General features: G+C 35.3%; 1 protein-coding gene across 1 annotated transcript; it reads left to right on the top strand.

Moving 5' to 3' along the window:
- The first annotated feature begins 763 nt into the window (after positions 1–763).
- LOC117973840 (ankyrin repeat domain-containing protein 31-like) lies at positions 764–12,845 on the top strand. The gene is made up of 12 exons (XM_058988238.1): positions 764–853; positions 1,040–1,116; positions 1,219–1,271; positions 1,836–1,909; positions 4,060–4,127; positions 4,276–4,986; positions 5,434–5,627; positions 5,972–6,177; positions 8,907–9,049; positions 9,751–9,898; positions 10,096–10,186; positions 12,447–12,845. The coding sequence occupies exons 1-12, from the start codon at positions 784–786 to the stop codon at positions 12,655–12,657; spliced, it is 2,046 nt and encodes a 681-aa protein (XP_058844221.1). The 5' UTR covers positions 764–783; the 3' UTR covers positions 12,658–12,845.
- The last annotated feature ends 4,783 nt before the right edge of the window (positions 12,846–17,628 follow it).

Genomic DNA, 17,628 nt, shown 5'->3' with positions numbered 1-17,628 from the left:
CAGAATTTTAAAATCGATCACACAAATTGTCGATCAGCTTAGCTAGAACTGCGGTCTACATTAATTGAAAACAGACGAGCCCCGCTCTTTACCTGGTACAGAAACACGGGACAATGTCAAACTCCTACATTATTTCGGATACACGAACGTTCACTTTGAGCCGTTGCTTGTTCTGGAGACCCCTGTACACCGCTTCCATCCCGTGTGCTCTGTTTTAATGACCACCGATACACTGAGAGCTAATGATGGCGAGTGAGATTGCCGCTGACAGGGAACAGCCACTAAATAGAAAATCTGATGCCAGAAGAATGGAATGAAGCAACTTAAATCAGGCACAGCACTGTACATGTGAATCTGGTTCGTCGGTTAATATACCTACTTTCATACATAATAGTTTTTTTTCAACAATATCGAGTGTTGAAAAATAAAATAAATTGCCCTAAATGGTCCTAACCCTATGTTAAGGTAAGTATTTTTTTTTAATTTTTTTTAATCGCATTAAATTACTTGTTGACTATAAAAATGTATAAACAAATGATGGCACTATCAATCATCTGCATTAAGCCTTGTTAATCAATGCTTTATAATACGTTTTCTTGACATTTGTTTCTTTACATGATTACTTAAATAACATCATTGCACTGAAATTTTTTTGGTTCTTAATTTGTTTATTTTACCGTTAATTCCTTTAAACTATAGCGTTGTTTTTGTATGGCATTGCAATCCAGATTGTGATCAAATCTCCATGTTGGTCTGTTCTTTCTGCTCAGGTTGTTGTGTGTGATGAAAGATCCTGCAGATTCCTCCCACTCAAACAAGAGATTCCCTTCCATTCAGAATGGGATTCAAGGAGGTAGGTCTACATTGTAATTGGTCTTAAATGTGACTTAAGTTACAAGGACCAATTGTGTATAGTGAATCTGAATTGATATTTATAGATACTGATGATAATAAAAGAAAACGAACTGAAGCCTATTTTTTGTTTACTCATTGGGTTAGCTTATGTTTTAGTAAATTATTTTTTATATGTTTTTTTTAGATTTTTCCCCTGAGATGCAGACGTTGTCAAAGCTGAGTCTGGAGGATAAACAGAAAGATCAAAGTATCACACAAAAGGTACATTCTTTATATTATGGCAAACTTCAGTATTTAAATGTCAGTCTTTTCATATTTGCAAGCTTTTTGCCAGACTAGACACATTTTTTTGTTTGTGTGCAGATCAATGTGAATGCAGTGATGACGGGTGATGAAGGTTCACCGTCTTTATTAAGGTGATTTCTGTTAAACCATTAAACAGGGCTCATCAGTTTTGAATGAAGGTGTTTCAAGGTAGATAAAACAAAATGTTAATAAATAACAGCCAGGAGCATTAAAAAATACATGTGTATTCATTAAAGAATCCCTATTTCATTTCATGTTGAGTTTGTGGAATAATGCAAATACTTGTTATGCTTGTTTCCCAGAACCCTGCTAAATGACTAATAATGATAATAATGAACAAATCCAATTTATGAATCACCTGCTATATCCCTGCTAACAGCAATCAGTCAGTGAGAAAGTCAAGTCAGAGGAGCAGGAAATGATATATATATATATATATATATATATATATAAGGGCAGCTGGCTCTTTGAGCTAATATATATATATATATATATATATATATATATATACATACATATATATATATATATATATATATATATATATATATATATATATATATATATATATATATATATATAATCATTTTGGATGAAACTTTGTATTCCAATTTATTAATTTACTAAATATAAATTACATCTAGCTGAAAATAGTTTTTTTTTTTGTTTCTTAGGTTTGGCATAACGTGTGCAGCTACAGCATCAAATGTCAACAATAGTCTTATGGATTACACTGGTATGTCCAATGGTAAGTAGATTAACTCAGTAAGACAAACGCTGGTAAATGCCTTCATCAGTGGTATGTGTGGTACCCATGTCTTCAGGCTAGCTAATTCCTGCTCACACATGGTTAAGAGTTAGACAGATGCCTTGTCTAATGAACTGCTACACCTTGCACTGAAATGTATTGATATCAGGCTTAGCCGCTCTCCTAGGGAGTTCCTCCTCTTGTAGCGTCTCAGTAGTCAAAACATTGTGAAAGAGAATGGAATATGGCGGATAACTAGTAACGGAGTACATGCGCTCTTGTTATTTTACTTTACTACAGCTTACTAAGTCTGTTTGAAACCTTCAGCTATGTTGCTAGTTATACTTTACTTATCCCTGTATGCATACTCGCTATGATAATTACTCAGAAGACAGCAACTAGAAAAGAGCTATGTATAGCCTTCATTCTGGTGAATAAACTCAGCTTGATTGCAGAAACTGTCTCGTTATTTCACCGACTCAACGATCCTGAAGGTCCAGCACGACTTACTATGGGGAAAACGCTCCTGAAGTGGAGTCCAGAACTCTACACTTGGTTTATCTTTTTGTTTTGTTTTGTTTAAAGAATAACACATAATGTTAGATCTCACATACGATATAAACAAGGCACAGTGCGCTTGTAGAGATGTGAAAAAATCCTCAGTTTGGAAAAAAGGCAATCTCTTTATTTTCTTTTTTGATTCTTAGCTATAACATAATATGAATATGTAATTAATCACCTTACACTTCTGAGAGTAGAGAGCAAGCATACCTATTTGGATCACAGAGTGACACTGGCAATTAGGTTTGAATAAGAGGAAGCTTGTTTCAGAACACACACAACATACAGCAGCTAAGTTTTCTTTCCTCACCAGTACTGAAAAGTAACTTCTGCAGTATAACTGCATTGTATTGTGTTAAAAAAAAAAAAAAAAAAAAGCATTACAATAATATGACAGGTAAGCAATTGAGAGGGAAAAAAGAAAAAAAGAGTAGGTCGTTTTTTCCCCCAGTGAACACTGCCATCTTGTGGTGACTCTTTGAAAAGTCACCGAACTGTCAAATGTATTTACCGTAATGTAAAAGCTTTTTGCACTTGGGAGTCACTCCTTTATTTTGCCCTTGTGGAAATTTGTGTTCAGATCAAATAAAGTTTTAAAACGGTAAATAAACACATAAAATACATTTAAAATACAAAGCGGTACCATAGGCAAATACATAATAAAACATGAGTTTATATTGGACTGTTTGTTAGCAAATTTTGAACACTGACATACTGGACCACCTGCATTTTACGACCCTCTACTGGAAACAGGCTAATTTACATTATTCTTTATGTTCTAAAAAATGGAGTCACAAACAAATATCAAACTTTATTAAGTTAATAACATAGACTTGAAAAATAAATACGGGGTCTCACAATTTTTTGAGCTATATCTGTAAAGCCAGTTATTCAATTTTGAAGTATTAGAATGTATTTGGAACAGAAGTTCAACTTTCATGTTGGTCATGGTCCATCTGCTTGTCTGTCCATCTGTATTCATGTCACATATCTTCAGAACCTCTCGTTGAATTGGGATAGAAATACTCTTTACTGCAAACAGTATTCTCAGAACTAGCTTGTGGTGGCTTACTTTGTGTCTTGTGATTACACTAGTGAAGATAGTTTCTTGGTAACTGTTGTTTTGAACTAGATACAAATTTGCTTTGACAATTAAACAAGCTATTTGTGTTGATCAGACCTCAGGAGAAAAACTTTCAGGATCAGTATTCTTTCATTTAAAGTCTAGTTTATATTACAGTAAATGTATACATTTTCATTGTTCCAGCAAAACATAGTGAATGATAACACACACAATTAATATAGTTCAGGAGTTTCTCAAGTGATACAGAGAGGAACGACCTACTGTAGAGGTACCCTTTGCATTATTCCATTTCATATGTAAGAATAGCCCTTCAGACCAGAGCCACATTTGAACCCTATACATGCTGGTGAGCTTTAATTATTCACAGGTAAAATAGTCTTGAGAATTTGGAAGTAAGTAAGTGGAAAGCAGAGAAACCAAGTTTTTCATAACAACAACCAAGCTAACAAACACATTTAAAAAATATTGTTCTGAAAGTATCTTTTTTTTTTTTTTTTTTTTACAGAAAATACAGAGTTCTGTGTCACGGAGAAAATAATTAACTTTACTACTCAAACAACAAGTGAAGAGATGGTGGGTCTTGAGAACTATCTCATTTAAAAAATAAAAATAAATACAGTATTATACAGTCATTATACCATATGTAATGCCTGTGCGCATGTAGGTCATACTGAATGCACACTTTGATATTTACAATTGTATTTATTTTTTTTACATACAGGAATTCTCTAGTTGTAGAAATGATTCCCTACAGGTGTGCCTTACCACAAGTGCCACAAGTGCTGTTTTATCTGAAAACTCCTTCACAGCAAAAAGGGAAGGGACTCCTACTGAAGAAAAGTCAGAAGAATATTTGACTTTGACAGAAACACAGGTTACCCCAATACATTTGTTACCAGCAACCATGCCTAAGTTTGACTTGTTGAGCACCAGTGAAACATGCACAGAAAAGGATAGTTCAACAAAAGTTGCAGACTTACTAAAACCTCTCAGTAATGATTCAGTGACTGGAACCCCACTACACATGTCCTCATTTAAATGCCTTTTGAAATCCCAGAACACTTTGCCAGCAGAGGGAGAATCAGACAGCCAAGAAAACACGCTGCCCAACAAACTGCTAACACAATTGAACAGCATACCCTCACGGTCTACACTGGATCCAAACATGAACCTGCAGGATGAAGGAGAGTGCAGTGCAGTGCTCTCCAGCACTGCAGAGGAGGAGCTGGTATGGCAAGGGAACCTTAGCATGAAAATTGAAAAGCAGGATGCCCTTTCCACATCCAACATCAGTCACATGGCTGTCAGTGATGAGTGTACCCAAATAATGGCAGTGCATTTCCATTCTGGAATGCACACTGAGGAAATTAATATGCAATCAGGACATCCAATGGAATCTGAAACACAGGAAGATGCATTAGGTTCACTACAGGTACATTTGATTGATCTCTATTGTAAGTTAGTCTCTTAAGACAGGTGTCTCATTGAATGTCATTGAATACATTTTTGGGGTAAAATACAGAACTATCCCACCCATATTGTCAATTGTCTAGTGAAGGATACCAAAATATTGAGTTTATCGCCATTCCTCATTTCCATTCATTTGTTATGCTTTGAAAATATACATTCAGCATCTATTATTGCAAAGTCAGGTATCTCAATATAGTATAATTAGTCTTTGTCATTTTTAATGTCTGTTAAAACAGATACAATTGAAATAATTTTGATTCATACTCTTGTATGATTTTGAACTCATATTCTTATGATCATTTAAATTCAGATAAAGAACAGATACAGTGTGCAATAGTGATTTCGTTTTTCAATGTTTTATGTTTGTTGTGATTTGTTGTCTGTTTTTCATAATGAAATTGAACCACAGGTCTCAGAATCTTTCAAGAATTATTCTACTGAAGGACAGTCTAAAAATGATAATTCAGATACTTCAAAGGATATGTCATGCACAAGTATCACCTTGTCCAATCAAGATTTGTCTTGCATAGGAGGAGAGGGCAGAGCAAAACAATACAGATTGCAGCAGATTGCATATAGCAAACTACCAGAACTGGAAAAGAGGTTAGTTCAGGGTTATTAAGATTATTTTAGAGGAGCAGAATCACATATTTATTAATACTTATTAAAATATTTTGCGTATTTTTAGGGGTGATTGTCTAGTAAGGTATACCTAGATATTTAGTTTGTTTTAGGGAGATAATGCTTTATGTAAAAATGCAAAGAAAAACAAAAACAGGTTTTTGCAGATTCAGACATTTATGACACTTATATAAACATCTTAATGAAAGAGAAAAGCCACTAAATAGAAAATCTGATGCCAGAATGGAGTGAAGCAACTTAAAACAGACACAATACTGTACATGTGAATCTATTTAATCGGTTAATATACCTACTTTCATACACAGCGAGAGGAGTGGTCTAGCAGAAGAAAAGACTTCAAGTAAAATTTCATCAGCTCCAACATTTAGCTTTGTACTTCAGGACAGTAACACTGGCCATGATGTTGTGAAGCCTACCTTTGTTGTTCAGGAGCACTCATCAGAATTATCAAGCGTCACTAGCAGAAACCACAGTCAGACAGGCAAGGAAGTGGATCAGAAGTCTGCTATAAGTAAGTGAAAATTGTTTTAGTAATTCATTCACTTAGAATCTGCAGCTGGGGATGCATATCCCTGATGATGGGGATACAGTGGTGATAGAACTTGGTTGGGACATTGGTTAGCACGCTGATGAGAGCATCAGAATCTGAGGACCTATGGAAGAACCAGTCCTCCTGTGCATTTCACATTTTTACGTACAATATGTATGTTACTCTTACATTTTTACATGTACATATGCTGATTCACTTTTTCATTATACCTATAGATCCTACAGGGCTCAAAATTAACGGCGGCCATGGAGCAATTGCTGTGAGTGCCCCTCTCAATTGCTGCAAAGCCCGTCAAAATGTCTGTCTATTATAGGTAGTGGTCTGCTTAAATCGCAGAGAAATTAAACATTTTCCGCGGGTTGGTCACGGCATAAATAGCAGATTCCGGGGATGTTTCCTGCATGTGTTCATACACTATATATAACAAAGTAGAATATGAATAGTACAAAAAGCTTAGAGTTGCACATTTATGATTACCTTACTAAAAATTTTATTTGTCAGTTTTATTTGTTAAACGCCAGCATGCAGCATTCACCTGCAGTCTCTGTGTTGTGAATACCTGTCCATACATTGAAATTGCACGTTCTGCATCCACGGAATTGGTTGGATTTGTAAGGTAGCGTTTTGCCAACTTGTAGAGATTTGGAAACTGATCAGAAACAAAACTCAGTTACTTTTATCAATCAATCATTCTTTATTTTGTATAGCGCCTTTCATAGTGGACCACCATCACAAAGTGCTTTACACAGTAACAACAAGAAAATCCATAATACTTTAAATACAGAGAAATGCATAATACATGATATACAGTAAAAAACAATGCATAATACAATACAGTGAAAAATGCACAATACATGAAAAACAGTAAAAAAAAAAAAAGCATTATACATTAAATACAGTGAAAAATGCATAATACATGATATAGTAGCATAATACATGAAATAGTAGCAACAACACAGCAGCTAATAGCAGATTAGCATCAAAGGAGAGGTTGCTGTCAAGAAGTACACCACGACTTTGTACTGCCAGGGAAGGCAGCAGCAGACAGTTTCCCAGGTTCAGTGCAGCTATATTGAGATTCTTAAGTTGAGTTTTAGATCCTTCTAGAAGGAGTAAGGATTTGCTAATGTTCAGCTGAAGAAAATTCTCAGACATCCAGGCCTCGATGTCTTGAATGCAAGCCGAGGGGAAGCCTGTAGATATTGAAGAGAAGGGGCCCAAGAACAGATCCTTGGGGGATACCACAAGTGACTGGGTTTGCGACATCACTGCATCCAACATAGAAAACAGACTGCATGGATGGGTAAGAGGACATCCAGGAGAGACAGGTTCCAGAGATCCAAGCATACTTCTGAAGGCGGTCAAGAAGAGTGCCATGATCTATGGTGTCAAAAGCGGCTGTTAGGTCAAAGAGGACAAGCACAGAGGGAGCAGCAGCAGCAGCATTAAGCAGGAGATAATTCACGAACCGGAGCAGAGGAGTTACAGTACTGTGATGCGACCGGATGATGTGAGATGTTTCCGTGAGATGAGAGTTTTGGAGAGAAAAGGGAGATTGGAGATGGGACAGAAATTAGATAAGTCAGTCATGTGGCATTCTTTGACATAGGTCAGGTAAGCAGCACATTTGTTGTCATGATCTTTCTGCCATCCAGAAGGCACCTGATTTGGGTCAAAAATGCGAATAGCACTAAAAAAATAGGCAGCCGGTTGTGTAAACCGAGGTGGTGACTGATCGTACCTGTAGACTACAGTACTGATTGAACGTCTGAACACCTCCAGACTCACATTACAAGATTTAAAACAATTTATCACCATCTGCATGTAAGGTTCCTACTGGAAACTGTTTCATACGATCCAGAGCTGAAACGTATTTTGCTTTTTTTTTATTTATTGTCGATCATCTTCAGCCTATTTAACTGTTTAGTTGACTATATGTGTATGTGACACTGGATAATCGATCTAAATAATTACATTTTTGTAACACGTATAGTTAATAGCATTATTTAAGTTTATCAAACTGCACTGAACACTAGGAGTGAGACGATACACCAAGCCACGATGCGATTCGTATCGCGATACTTATGAAAAACTCATCTCTGCTTGATGGACTTGAAAATATTTCAGATCTATACACAGATTCAGTTGAAAATCAATTATATGTATTTACCACTAAGTAGTATAGCACTTGTTTGAGTTTAAAGACAAAGCAGTATGTCAGCTAGATTTTCTGGGATATCAGATTTAACTTAATTAACCAAATCTCCTTACCACCTTTCTGAGAAAGGAAAAATACTAAGCAATGTGTTTGATAACTATTAAAGTACAAACTTTGTTCATGTGTTTTTTTAGATAAATCTAAATATCAGGTCTTTCAGCATTAAGTTGCGATCTTATTTTTTTTTAAATGTACATCAGCGTGTACATATTATTATTATTATTATTATTATTATTATTATTATTATATAGAAACTTGTCAAATACATATAATAATAATAATGTATATCTTTGATAAGTTTCTGTATATATTAGTTGAAGGGTACTATATTTGAGATTAAATTGTAAATTGAGATATTGTTAGGGTACAGAGCAATTTTTTTAAAACATGTAAATGTAATGGTGTAAGATTAGCAATATTACAGAAGAAAACTGAATTACAAAATAAAAAATGAACCCCCTCTTATTTTCAGGGTGGACAGCATTGCATGAAGCCAGTTTAGCTGGCTCTTATACTGTAGCACTGGAACTGCTGAAAGCTGGTGCTGAGGTGAACTGCAAAGGGAGAGGTGGAATTACACCCTTGCATCATGCAGCCAAACAGGGACATCATTTGGTAGTTTTCTTTAAGAAATTCAATTACTGTATATAGATTGGATTTAATGTGGTTATTTTAAATCACCATGATGGGGGTATTGGGTAAACTTTTTATACTGACAGTATCATTGCCTTTGATGTTAATCTGAAGCAACTTTACCCAGTACACCACTGTGGTGACTAAAACCACATTTACACATTGTGTGCCCATCACTCTTAATGAATGTTCTCTCAGCTCATGTTTGACACACTAAGGTCTGTGCTAAAATATAACTCAGACAAGGGTGTATCAAACAGTCAGAATACAAGATAGGACAGTTCATTTTTTAATAGAGGCAGCCTATGGTCCTTTTTAACATTTGTTTATCCACAATGTTAGTACAGGTTAACATGATTTGGAATCGGAATGAATGTGAATGGCAAATAAATTCTATTTGCCATACAATGATTTATAAAAATGAACAATTATCAATGTTCACAGTCAAGCAAAATATCAAGCGTAACTATCTTACCCTTCCAATTCCCCAAAAAGCTTTATGTACAAAAATAACTACGAGAAATCATACTGTACATCCCCACCTCATCAAACCATATCATTCTTGATATAGTAACTTCCTTATATATGTATTATTATAATATTATTAATTGATCTGCCATACTAAACAGTAAGTTACTGTTAGATAATACAAATCTAACTGTATTATCATGATTGGACTGTAGATGGTGAATTTGCTCCTTCAAAATGGAGCTGACCCTTTACTGAAGAATGATGAAGGGAAAACTCCATGGGAAGAAGCTTCTGACAACCAGTTAGCAGAACTGATTAAAAGTTACCCACTGAAACCGGAAACATCAGATTCTCAAACAGGTACAAAGCTGTATGTATAGTATATACTGTATGTAGAAGATACCTGATATTTTTTAAATTGGAACAGTTTTCCAAATAACTGTTCAGGTTCACAGCATGGTGCATAAAAGACTGTAGACCTTTATTGCAGTGCATTTTGTTGATGGTATGGTAGGCAGTTTGTTTTTGAAAAACTGATGTGTCCAATTTTTCTTTAGGATCACACCAGATTAATATGAAAGGCTCAGTGGAGTGCAACAAACCAGAAAGGATAACCAGGAGCAACGGAAAAAGATACGCTCAAGAGGGGTAAGTGAACTGAAACTTAATATTTGGATATAAATCAAAGCATTTCAGGTGCTGTTACTGGGAGCCACTATAAACACATGTCTTATATTAAGGCAATGCACTGTTACAGAAAACATCAATTTTCTTTAACCATTGGAATGTGGAGACTTGGAAGTCACAGATTATTTATAAATCTAAATAATATGCTGGACGTATAATCGGTCATGTGACAAATTTCACCAAACGCATATTTTTTAATGAATTCATTTTAGTAGTTTACCGGTATTATCATATACAGTCACTCCGTCGCGTCGAGCCAAAGGGCAGATCTTATAAAAAAAGGAAGGGGTTTGGCAATTGCATCTATATAGCTTTTCTAATTGGTGCAACAGAAAGATTGACACTGGGGCGTGTTTTATAGCTTTTCTAATTGGTGCAACAGAAAGATTGACACTGGGGCGTGTTTTATTCTCGGTCGATCCAGCGCTTCATTGGTGCACTCAGTGTTTGTGCTGTGGTGGGCATGGTATGGTATCAACTCCACGGTGTAATAAAGTTAATGACAAGCGTTTTTTCTGAAGTTTGTTATATGCTTTTAATAAAATGGCACCTCTAAACAAAGGAACGAAGCAAAGCCACGTTTGGAATTATTTTGAGGAACCAGATGAGAAAACCGTGGTATGTAAATAATTATGCCAAACAAAATTGCCGTAAAAACACCTTCAATGCTTCACCATTTGAAAACATTCAGAATTACTGTGGATGGAGTTACTGATGGCAGTAAAAAGCAAACATCCGTAATAAACAGAACGCTCCAGGTGGCGACTGACATTTATTTAGCCCTTACATCCCTATGAAGATGTATAACACGATTTTAAAAGGACATTTTTTTTTTTTCAATATTAATTCAGAGAATGCATACGTGTAAATAAAGTATGTCTATGCTTTAATTTACCAGTAAGCTTTTATGCTAATTGTTTAAAAAAAAAAAAGAAAAAAAAACACTGCTGTGCAAAAGTTTTAAACATGTTACATTTTTCAACTCTGATGCATTATGAGCATAAACAATTTACTCAAAGCCTCCACTAGTGTTTTCTACTATTATAACAACCTTGACTTGCATAAAGAAGGAAAACATTGCGTGAAATAGCTCGCATCACTCGATTTTCGAAATAGCTCGCATCACTCGTGATATCCGAAGCATAATCAACAAGTACAGAGAAACATCATCTGTAATTGACAAACCCAGGACTGGAAGACCCAAAAAGTTGCCTAACAAGGATTAGCAATACTTGAAGATAATATCCTTAAGGAATAGAAAGAAGACAAGCATTGAATTGACAAAAGAACTGACAGAAGGCACAGGTGTCATTGTCCATCAAATCAACAGTACGAATATCACTCTTGAAATCCAGACTTAAAGGATGTGTTGCAATAAGAATACCTTTGTTAAGAAAGGGGAACAAGACTAAAATGCTAAACTATGCACAAGAACACAGAAATTGGACTATGGAACAATGGTCAGAGGTGCTTTGGACTGTTGATGGATGGACAACGACACCTGTACCTTCTGCCAGTTCTGTTGACAATACGCTTGTCTTCTTTCTATCCTTAAGGAATCTTTTTTTTATTTTAGATTCTATTCATTTTGTAGTATTACATGCAGGACAGGATAAGATTGTTACCTTTATTAAAAACGTGCACTCTACTGGTTAATCAACTAATGCCCATAAATTAACCATTCAAGAATTTGAATCCAGTGACAGACCTAATTTCAATATATACTTGAGTGTGTACGTGTTTGGTTTTTTATTTATTTATTTATTTAATTGTTTTGTATTGTTTTATTTTGTAGTTAAGTGTTTACAATGTTAAAATGTTATTTGCTTATTTAGGGTTTATTTGCTTAGAAAATACTAACCAGGGCTGTCAGTATACATCAGAATGTAATATAAAGAGTGTGTGTATGTAGATATGGTTAGACGTTGACACAAGCATAGCATTTACACGTTCATAAAAATGTATCACAAGCACATCCCTACTTGTTATACTTCCTAAACTTGTTGTCCTCCCTGCTTTTTTTTTACATTAGTAGATCTGCATTCTTCATTTACCATCACAGCCGTCAGGACACAACAGTAATTTCAGTTAAAAAATCATGTACATGTAACATACTCTTGTACTTAGACTGGAGAACTAAATATGTCGAATGTGACCCACAGACACCTTGAAAAAAAGGTCCAGCTGGAAGAAACAGTTCTCAAAAATGTTTTGTTTTTAGGGGAAAGAAAAACACAGAAGAGACCTGCCAAGAGCCTGAGAAGCATTCTACAGTCATAACCGGGAATATCTCAAAATCCTCAAAACCTATCAGAAACAACAACAGAAGCTGCTGTCAGCTTAACAAGGAAGCACTACAAGAAAACGCTGAAAGTAAAGTTTTTATAATTTATATATATGTATTTTTATATCAAATACATTTTTTTATATAACACAGAGAGATTGGTTTCATTTATAAAACATAAGAAGCAATGTTTTACTGACAATGTAAAATGTACATGTGCTTCATCATTTCACTGAAAATTTCCCTTCTAAAACTGTTTGATTGTATTAGCACCTTCTGCTTTCAAACCAGTAAGCCATCAGTTGACAAAGGATGTGCCATGATTTGATTGATTATTTTGGCAGAATTATTAACACTAGTAGACTGGAATATTTAATAAAACATCTCTATTCACTCAAGTATTAGAGTTCTGTGTTATTTCTTAAGAGTTGAGATAAAAAAAAGCATTTTAAAACATGCTGGTATATTCATAAGAACATAAGAAAGTTTACAAACGAGAGGAGGCCATTCAGCCCATCTTGCTCGTTTGGTTGTTAGTAGCTTATTGATACCAGAATCTCATCAAGCAGCTTCTTGAAGGATCCCAGGGTGTCAGCTTCAACAACATTACTGGGGAGTTGGTTCCAGACCATCACAATTCTCTGTAAAAGAGTGCCTCCTGGGTACCAAAAAAGTGCTACTACCTGGGTACAAAAAACGGATGTTCTTCAGTGCGAATTAAAGGGATGTGTACAGTGTACAGAAGAGTACAGTGTGGAATGAGAAGAAATGTACAGGACATAAATGACTTCTTTGAAATATTTTTTACATTTTAATATTTTTTACATGTACATTACTTAAGTGTTACAAACCAAACTGTCAGAGATGCTATTCCCCTTACATTATACCTCCATTCAAGTTCACTAAGTATAGTCAGTTAATCATTAATAATGAGTTATTATTCATTGTGGAATAAAAACAGTTTTCAGTTGGTGCCACAGGTACATATGATCACACTTAAGAGTTTGCAGTGGTTCATGTGGAAACTAGCTGTAGATTAACTGCAATAAAAAATGTATTCAATTTGAAGAAATATTTATAGTATAGAATATATTTGAAGTTGTGAGTTGATCTAAACTGCAATCTTAAAACACACTTACAGTTTTAGTTTCTGAAAGTACCCCTGCAGTGTTAATGTGTGTTAATGTGACCCTGTTTCCCTGTGTCTTGCATTGATAATATAACTTATAATACTTATTTCATCTGGGTTTTTTTAGACAAAGAAATGTCTCTCAAATCCAAATCTGGGAAGAATTTAACGATCACAGCTATACACAGAAGAAATGTCTATGGAGAGACGCTGTTACATAAAGCTGTTCAGGATGGTGACAGGCAGATGGTCAGTAGGATGCTGAAAGTTGGTGCCAGTGCTAACAGAGCAGACTATGCAGGTACAATAAAGTATTACAGCCAGGGTTCGTATGGTCATGGAAATCCTGGAAAAGTCATAGAATTTGAAAATGGTGATTTCCAGGCCTGGAAAAAGAATACACGATAAAAGTCTTGGAAAAGTCATGAAAAAATTGCTGACAAAATGTTTAATATTATTTGAACTGCACTATATGTTAGACTACCGATTTGTTTTCTCTGTCTCTGTCTGTTTCCTTGGCTGCTTCTGCGGGGAAAAAAAGTATTTATTTTTTAGGTTGCTAAGTAATGGACTTGCAACTAAGACATGTACATCCTTGCTTAATCTTTGCAAAGGGCAACACTAGGATGGAGAGTATGCATGGGTGAAAGTTTTCTGTCTGTAGACGGAATTCCGTCAAAATGGCCTCAGTCAGGTCCATTCCTATGATTCATGTTGTAGAAATACCAAAAAAAACGGGGGGGGGGGGGGGGGTTATATATTTTTTATTGTGGAAAACTGTAAAAATGTTTTTGCACACACTTGATTTTTGTGACTTCGCACTTGTAACTTGATTGAGACCGTAGGCACCTAACCAATAGGGCTTGGTGGTCCAGTGGTTAAAGAAAATGGCTTGCTACCGAGAGGTCCCCGGTTCTAATCCCCGCACAGCCACTGTCTAACTGTGTGTGACCCTGAGCAAGCCACTTAACCTCCTTGTGCTCCATTCTTTGGATGAGACGTAAAACAGGTTCTGTTGTAAGTGAATCTGCAGCAGTTGTTATTTCATAGTTCACCCCCTAGTCTCTGTAAGTCGCTTTGGATAAAAGCATCTGCTAAATGACTAATTAATTAATAATAGGGCACAGGGGAGGTAAACTATATTTTGCCCCTCTACTTGTTTTGCTCAGTGTATACACACTATTGTTCAATTTTTTGTTGTGGTTTTGCCTTTAAACAGTTTAAAATGTAATAAAAAACAGAGTCATTCAGAAGATGGCAGAAGTCCGATACAACACAATAAAACGCACCGTACATGAACGTTGGTTTGACCCATAGTCTGCACTGCACCGTTTACTACAGCTGACGTTGCAGCAGCGGTGTCTGCATCAGAAGATGCTGGGCAGTTTGGAGACTACAAACAATTATTTATTAAATAATATACACTAGGTAGTTGTTAGTTTAGGTTTGTTTTTATTCTGTATTAATTCAATTATATTCATTTAAAAAAAGGCAAGAGAGAACCTGATGGTTATTTTTTAAAACATTTTTTTAATAATAATAAGGAAGTTAGTAGGTTCGTGTTGCTGCAGGGCCATGGTCAGGTTTAACTTCAACACCAACTCTAAATAAAATGTTGTTACTGTTATTAAGGATAGTAATAATCTGAAGGAGTGATATTTCAAAATAACGAAAGCCAGTTTTTACTTTAGTGAAGTAGGCTAGAATGTTTTTTTTTATTATTATTAAAAACTTAGCATTCTTTATTGAAATTATTATTATTATTATTTGTTTATTTAGCAGACGCCTTTATCCAAGGCAACTTACAGAGACTAGGGTGTGTGAACTATGCATCAGCTGCAGAGTCACTTACAATTACGTCTCACCCGAAAGACGGAGCACAGGGAGGTTAAGTGACTTGCTCAGGGTCACACAATGAGTCAGTGGCTGAGGTGGGATTTGAACCGGGGACCTCCTGGTTACAAGCCCTTTTCTTTAACCACTGGACCACACAGCCTCCTATTAATTTTCAGCTTTCATATTAAGCTCTTTGTGCTCATTCAGTCAAACCAAGTAAGAATTTGCTTGCACTGTTTAAGATGGGTTTTTTTTAAGTCAAGTAAGCTTATTTGTGTTTACAAATCGACAATAGAGGCGCAGTACTTTTTCACAGCCCGTGCCATCTTACTTTAAAGGCACCAGAAATCGTAAGGTAATTAAAATCTTTTTGCTTAAATTACTCTCCCTGTCGTCCTGTGCAGTATCAGATATAAAATAATGTATTTTAAAACTAGCAAGAGATGACTAGCAGCAGTTACATTAGTGTTTTAAGTTATTTTATAATTGCCCTCTAAATCAATGGACCATATTTATAAGCAAGCACAAAAGCAAAGACACAATTTCTTAGAATTTCTTACAATGGTATAAAACAAGAAACAGCTCTTGACTGGTCCTTCCTGGAACTAAGTATATACTGTTAAATGTATACTGTTGAAATTGATTTATAGTAAACCAGTGCTTCTGACATGGCAAGTATTTTAAACTGCCTTCATTATGGAATACTTACCTTCAAAAGAACAGTACTTGCTTTTCTTTGTTTAACTTTGTTTGATAAACTACATGTGGGAATTACAGGTGTAGCACTGTGCAGAGATGCCATTGGTACTGGTTGTGCTATTTGATGCTACTTGCATGTATTTGTAATTAATGCATGCTCAGTAAGTACATATTGAACATTTTATGCTGAAACACCTGCCCAATTTTGTAGGTTTGCAATTACTAAAACTGTTTGCTTGGTTTCTTAGAGTTTCATAATTGTAAAAAAAAAGCAATGCATTTGCCTCTCTATGCTCAGCAGTTAGCCCTTCCGTTTGCCAGACACTTTTTAACAAAGTTAGGCGCCTGTGATTGAGACACACGTTTTTTGGACTATTGCTTCTGACATTGATTAAAGCACTGAATTGTTGTACTGTTTTTAGAATGAAACGGGTATAGGTACCAAAACTGACTCAGTGTTATTGAATAAGAAAACCTACTGGTCCAGAGCTTATCTGCACTCAAAGTGAGTATAATTTAGATTTCTATTATACAGTTAAATAACATTTGTCAAAATGGCCCTTGAAGGTCCTTAAAAAGTCCTTGAAATTTGTATCAGAAAAGCTGTATGAACCCTGTAAAACTTAACTGAAAACAAATGGGTCGAATGTTATCTCAGATGATCAGTGGAACCAAAAATTATTCGTACATCTCAGAATGTCTTAAATACATTGTATTTGAGGTTGGGGTATTAATAGTTCAATGTTTAAATGTTACCAAAGGAGTGTGCCTTTCAGTCCTTGTCAAAAATAAGCATTTAAAATGTAGATGGGGTTAAAATCTCATCCTTACAATAAAGCGTGGGTGCTTCAATTCTTTGATTTTTGATTTGTTTGTTTAAATCTTGTTTGTTTTCTTATTAAATCAAACTGAGTGAAAAGTGCTTTTGAACTGCAATCTCCTGCCTACTGCCTGTGCTTTTCCCACTGCTAGCCATGACCTAAATGCCATCCTTCCACAGATACCAATTGACATCATGGGAAGAAGCTACTGAGCCTACAGATACATGAGTAGTAGATTGAAGGCATTAATGTCTGACTGCTTTTTACATTTTAATTGTGAAGCGCCCTGGCATAGCTTGGCATGAAGAGCGCTATATAAAAGTACATTTGTTATTGATCTAAACCGTGGTAATAAAACAAACCACTACCACTGTTTAAATCATTAAAAGCTTAGCTTTAGATATATACATGTATATTTATATATATATATATATATATATATATATATATATATATATATGTGTGTGTATATTGTGCCCATTTCTTTACATACACATACCCTTTTAAAACTCATAAGTCATTGCAACTTTCTTGCTTTCATCAGGATGGATTCCACTGCATGAAGCAGTAATACAAGATTACTATGAGATAGCCTTGGAGCTTCTCAAAGCTGGTGCTAATGTAAACTGTAAGG

This window comes from Acipenser ruthenus, chromosome 2 (genome assembly GCF_902713425.1).
Source record: "Acipenser ruthenus chromosome 2, fAciRut3.2 maternal haplotype, whole genome shotgun sequence".
NCBI classification, from domain to species: domain Eukaryota; kingdom Metazoa; phylum Chordata; class Actinopteri; order Acipenseriformes; family Acipenseridae; genus Acipenser; species Acipenser ruthenus.
Note: the sequence above shows the minus strand (reverse complement) of the source record. Positions and strands in the feature narration are given on the sequence as shown.

What these genes read in the sequence shown, in the direction of transcription:
- LOC117973840 (XM_058988238.1), top strand. Translation starts at nt 784, where the DNA reads ATGAAAGATCCTGCAGATTCCTCCCACTCAAACAAGAGATTCCCTTCC. An exon ending in TCAGAATGGGATTCAAGGAG is followed by an intron (nt 854 to 1,039) that starts GTAGGTCTACAT and finishes TGTTTTTTTTAG; the next exon opens with ATTTTTCCCCTGAGATGCAG. An exon ending in ATCAAAGTATCACACAAAAG is followed by an intron (nt 1,117 to 1,218) that starts GTACATTCTTTA and finishes GTTTGTGTGCAG; the next exon opens with ATCAATGTGAATGCAGTGAT.